This window comes from Microtus ochrogaster, chromosome 7, assembly GCF_000317375.1.
Source record: "Microtus ochrogaster isolate Prairie Vole_2 chromosome 7, MicOch1.0, whole genome shotgun sequence".
Classification (NCBI taxonomy): domain Eukaryota; kingdom Metazoa; phylum Chordata; class Mammalia; order Rodentia; family Cricetidae; genus Microtus; species Microtus ochrogaster.
Window position 1 is genome coordinate 61,168,991 of NC_022014.1, and position 5,685 is coordinate 61,174,675.

A 5,685-nucleotide genomic window follows, 5' to 3' on the forward strand; every position below is an offset into this window, starting at 1 on the left:
GGAAGGAAGGAAGGAAGGAAGGAAGGAAGGAAGGAAGGAAGGAAGGAAGGAAGGAAGGAAGGAAGGAAGGAAGGAAGGAAATGACTCCCTCCCAAAAAAAGCACATTAGATACCAGGATAGTTCGTTGATATATAAAATAGTTCTTCTATATGACATATTCATAGGAGTTATTAAAAGGACTTGGCTTATCCTCAAAACCTACCAATCCTGTGCATGGTTACTAGCTTCTTGAGGTGGGAGAGGGCTGGCCAATCGAGATACTTGAATCCAAACTGCATCATAGAGATCTTTTTTCCGGGTATGCACAGTACAAGGAACAATCAGTGGCATTCCAAATAGACTGGGGCGATTCTTCTGAGATGACAGGAAATACAATTCTGTCCTCATCTATATGTACAAACAAGAGAAGAGAGCTGACAAGATAGGCTGCCAATTAACATGCATTAATATTCATTTTCAAATTAGTTACTACCATCTATTTAGCTCCTCTTTGTGCTTTTTATTTTCCAAATGCCAGAATTGGTTTATAAAGTCATATACACACAAGAATGCACACACGCTGGGGAGACAACGCCCTTTTTGGGCACCCCATGCACACGGTGCAAAGAATACATATAGGCAAAATACCATACATAAAATAAAATGGAAAAAGTTAGAAAAAGAATGCATACACATATTTAGCTTTTTGGAGGGGGTTGAGACAGGGTTTCTCTGTAGCTTTGGGGGCTGTCCTGGAACTTGCTCTATAGGTCAGGCTGGCCTCAAACTCACAGAGATCTGCTCTCTGTCTACCAAGTGCTGGGATTAAGGTTTGTGCCACCAATGCCTGACAGATTTAGCATTTTTATTGGGATTGTGCATCAAATATCTGAGTAAGTTTGCAGAGAATTGACATCTTTAAATATTCTCTTTTCATCCAAGAATTTGATCTATTATTTCATCTTTTTATTTATTGATTGACTGATTTAAACTTATTTTATGTTCATTGGTGTTTTGCCTGCATAAATGTCTGTAAGGATGTCAAATTCCCTGCAACTGGAGTTACAGACAGTTGTGAACTGCCATGTTGGTGCTGGGAATTGAATCTGGATCCTCTGGAAGAGCAGCCAGTGCTCTTAACCTCTGACTCATCTCTCCAGCCCCTATCTTTTTATTTTTAATTACTATTGTATGTGTACATACTTGTGTGGAGGTGTGTCATGGTATACGTGGGTGTGCATGGAGGTTAGGATAACTCTGTAGAGCTGGATCTGTCCTTTTACTTTTATTACTTAACATTTGAGTTTTGTGTGTGTGTGTGCGTGCGCGCATGCACACACCACATATGTGAAGGTGACCAGAGGCCAAAGGTGTCAGATCTCCTAGAGTAGGAGCTATAAGCAGTTGCACACTGTCTGGCATGGGTATTGGAAATTGAACTCAGGTCCTGGAAAAGCAATATACACTCTTAACCACTAATCATCTCTTCAGCTCCCCACTTCCATGACTTTAAAAATTTTTTTTAATGTATATTTATCTATGTGAGTTTCTGCACGTGAGAACGGGTGCCTCTTGGAGTCCCAAGAGGGCATGGGATACCTTGAAGCTTAAATTATAGGTGCCTGTTAGCCACCTTGTATGCTAGGAAATAAACTCAGGTCCTCTGCAGGAACAAAATGTACTCTTTTTCTCTTCCCTTCTATTTCTTGAACCTCACAGGGTGATGAGAAGGTACAAGCCTTGCCTCTGGACTGTCTGCCCTCTTCCTGTCAAATGAATATACATTCTAGCAATCAATGGGAGTTGAGACTAGGTTCTTCCAAGAGGGAAATATCTACCGTTGTTGGTGGGGAATGTAGTCCCCACTGGTCACCTAGAGGACTGGGCCCCACTAGGATATATTCTAGCAGTCCCAGGAAGCTTGGCCTATTCCAACCCACTCTCCAGGGATAACAAGACCTCACCTCACCTTAGAATCTCTGGAAGAGCAGCAGTGCTCTTAACCCCTGAATCATCTCTCTAGCCCCCAAAATGTGCTCTTTAAAAAGAAAAATTTTATTTATTTATTTATTTATTTATTTATTAATTAATTTATTTATTATGTATACAATATTCTGTCTGTGTGTATGTCTGCAGGCCAGAAGAGGGCACCAGAACTCATTACAGATGGTTGTGAGCCACCATGTGGTTGCTGGGAATTGAACTCAGGACCTTTGGAAGAGCAGGCAATGCTCTTAACCACTGAGCCATCTCTCCAGCCCCAAAATGTGCCCTTAACAGCCTTGTCCAAAGTGGAAAGGTCCGTCCTTTCCACTTTCTGTGGTTCTGAGATGAACCAGGTCACTTGGCTTGCATGGCAAGCACCTTCATTCACTGAACCATCTGACTGATCCCATGATTTTAAGTTGTTTAACATTTCATTTATCCATTAATTAATTAGTATGGGTATTTGGTGTGCATGTATGTGTGTGCACCACATGTGGGCCCGGTGACTGTAGAGGTCAGACAGGATATCAGATCCTTTGGGATTAAAATTGCAGGCAGTGGTGACCTACCGTGGGGATGGTATCAATCAAACTCAGGTTCTCTGGAAGAGCAGTCAGTTCTTTTAACCACTGAGTCACCTCTCCACTCAGCCCCTACCTTTTTGTTAGGATTAAAGGTGTGCACCACTACCATCTAACTTTGGCCCCTTTGTTCTTAAAAATTCAAAAATACTATATCATGGTATTTTGCCTACAGGTATGTCTGGGTACCACATCTGTGCCTGGTACCAGAAGATGGGGTCGTATATCCTAGATCTGGATGGTTATGAATCGTCTGTGGGTGCTGGGAATTAAACCTGGGTCTTCTGCAAGAGTGGCAGGTAGTCTTAATCACTGAGCAATTTCTCCAGTGCTAATATTTTTGTTTAAAAAAAAAAAAACAACCAAACTCCCAATAGTATTGTTTTCTATATAGATGCTTCCTCTATGATTTCTAAAGCTTATTTGTATTGAAAAGAGTTTTTGAATACACAATTTAAAAAATGTGATGGATTAAAGTATTTATAGAGGTGACTAGGGCACACCTGCCACCAAGACCTGTTTATGTCTAAATTCTATAACTGGTAAATTCAATCTTACAGGGCAAAGAACTCTTGCTAATGTAATTGAGAGTCTTCCTGCCTCCCTAAATTCTTTCACTCATTTTTAAGAAAGAGTTCATATGATTTTTACTTGTGTGTATATGTATGCCACATATATTCAGTTACCAGTAGAAGCCAGGTACTGAATACCCTGCAGCTGGATTTACAAGAGGTTTTGAGCCACTGACACGGGTGCTAATAACAAACTCTGGTCTTCTGGAAGAACAGCAAACACGGTTTAACTGCTGATTAAATCATCTCTCCAGCCCCAAGACGGAGGTCTTTAATATGAAATCACATGACATAAGAAACCAAGTGGAAAGAATCTTTGTAAGAGAAAGGGAGAGACAGAAGGGAAAGTTCAGATGAACAGGCAGGAAATGCAGTAGGCACAAGCTAAGGGATGCTCAGACTAGAAGGGAAAGGAGCTGAGAGAGAGTTCCCTAGAGTCCCTAGACTATAAAGGAATTTCTGTTAAGTCACAGTTTATTATAATTTGTTACATAAGTCCTTGGAAATTAACATAGTACCTTACCTATAATTATATTTTCTCTTGTTATAGAATTAATCAATGTACTTATTTTGTTAAACACACTAATTTGTTTCTTCACAAAGCTCATTTCTTTTTACTTTCTCTTCCTTTCTGATTTCCCTTCAAACATCGTTTACAATATATAATTTATTTTATGTTCATTGGTGTTTTGTCTGCATATAGGTCTCTATGAAGGTACTAAGTTCCCTGGAACAGAGTTATAGACAGTTTTGAATTGCCATGTGGGAGCAGGAAATAGAACCTTGGTTCTCTGGAAGATCAACCAGTGCTTTTAACTGCTGAGCAATTCTCTCCAGCTCCTATCGGTTGTTTCTTTTTTTTTTTTTTTTTGGAAACATAGTCTTACTATGTAGACCTGGAACTCAAGGTCATGCTGTTTCAGCAACTTAAGTGCTAAGATTACAGCTAAGTACCGATGACTTTTATTTTCTTCTTATATGAGCAGGGTAGTACTTTTTAGCCAACAAACATAATAAATGAGAATTTGAGAGAATGGGGTGATTATTTGATTATTTCTCTTCTTCTTTCTCCTCCAGCCCACTCGGTGCTAGAGATTAAACCCTGGACTAGTTCTTTTTCACTCTAGGCAAATACTCTACGACTAAATAATACCCCTAGACCCAGAGTGAATTATGAACACTGGCAGAGATAACTAGTGGCTCTAAGAAATTACCTATCAAGCTGGGCAGTGATGGTGCACACCTTTAATCCCAGCACCTGGAAGGCAGAGGCAGGTGGATCTTTGTGAGTCCAAAGTCAGCCTGGTCTACAGAGCTAGTTCCAGGATAGGCCCCAAAGCTACAGAGAAACCCTGTCTCAAAACACCAAATAAATAAAATGCAAAAAAAAAAGGAAATTACCTATTACCCAGTGGTGGTGGTGGTACATGCACTTTAATCCCAGCACTAAGATTTCAGCGAGTTTGATTGAGCCCAGCCTGGTCTACAAAGTGAGTTCCAGAACAGCCAGGGAAAAGGAAAAAAAAAAAAAAAAAACGCCAAAAAACCAAACCAAAAACCAAAATAGAAATTGTATTTATTTTATTTTTATTTTTTTGAGACAAAGTCTCTAGTCATGGCTGGTCTGAAATGTACCATGTAGACCAGGCTGGTCTCAAACGCAACAACAGATATCTATGTGCCTCTGCCTCCCGAGTACTGGATTTAAATGCATGCACCAGTCCAATTCTTTTGTTTTATAAAATGATGATAACAAAGCTCAAAGGGCTCAAATGGCTACTTAGTAGCAGGATTAGAACAATACAGGCTGTTCAATTGCTAGCCTAATTGTTCATTCTCCTTTTCTGAGTCCCCACTATGCCCCAATCACTTACTGATCAGTTTTCAATTTTTTTTCTTTTTTTTTCATATGTGTGTGAGTGCATGTGCAGGCCCAGGGTTGATGTTGGAAAATCATCCTTGATCACTCTTTTTCTGTTTGTATTTTTTGAGACAGGGTTTCTCTATGTAGCTTTGGCTATCTTCTAACTAGCTTTGTAGACCTGCCTGTCTCTGTCTCTCAAATGCTGGGATTAAAGGCATGCACCACCATACCCAATATCCTTGAACATTCTTAAACCTGTTCATTGAGGCAGGTTCTCTTAATTAAATCTGGAATTTGCAATACAGTTAGTCTTGCTAGCCAGTTTGCCCTGGGGATTTCCTGTCTCTGTCTTTTGAGCTGAAATGTTGCGCTTGACCAGTTGGCGAAGACCCCCACCTGGCATTTACACAGATTCTGGGAATCCAAAGTCCAACTTGTCCTCATGCTTGCAAGTTCTGTAACTTCCAAGTCATCTCCTTAACCTCCTTCTTCCACACCTTATTTTTATTTTATTTTACGTATATGTATGTTTTTCCTGCATGTATATATGTGTGTCACATGCATGCAATACCCATGGAGGCCAGAAGAGGACACTGGGTCTCCTGGAACTAGAGTTAAAATAGGTCATGAGCCGGGTGGTGGTGGCGCACGCCTTTAATCCCAGCACTTGGGAGGCAGAGGCAGGCGGATCTCTGTGAGTTC

The 5,685-nt window shown here is 40.4% G+C and overlaps 1 protein-coding gene across 1 annotated transcript in view; it reads right to left on the reverse strand.

Annotated features, from left to right (window-relative positions):
* Usp32 (ubiquitin specific peptidase 32) overlaps positions 1 to 5,685 on the reverse strand; it is a 127,109-nt gene that overhangs the window by 23,285 nt on the left and 98,139 nt on the right. The window contains exon 27 of the mRNA XM_005350446.2: positions 204 to 388. Within this exon, the coding sequence (XP_005350503.1) occupies positions 204 to 388 (185 nt within the window). The remainder of the gene's footprint in view (positions 1 to 203; positions 389 to 5,685) is intronic.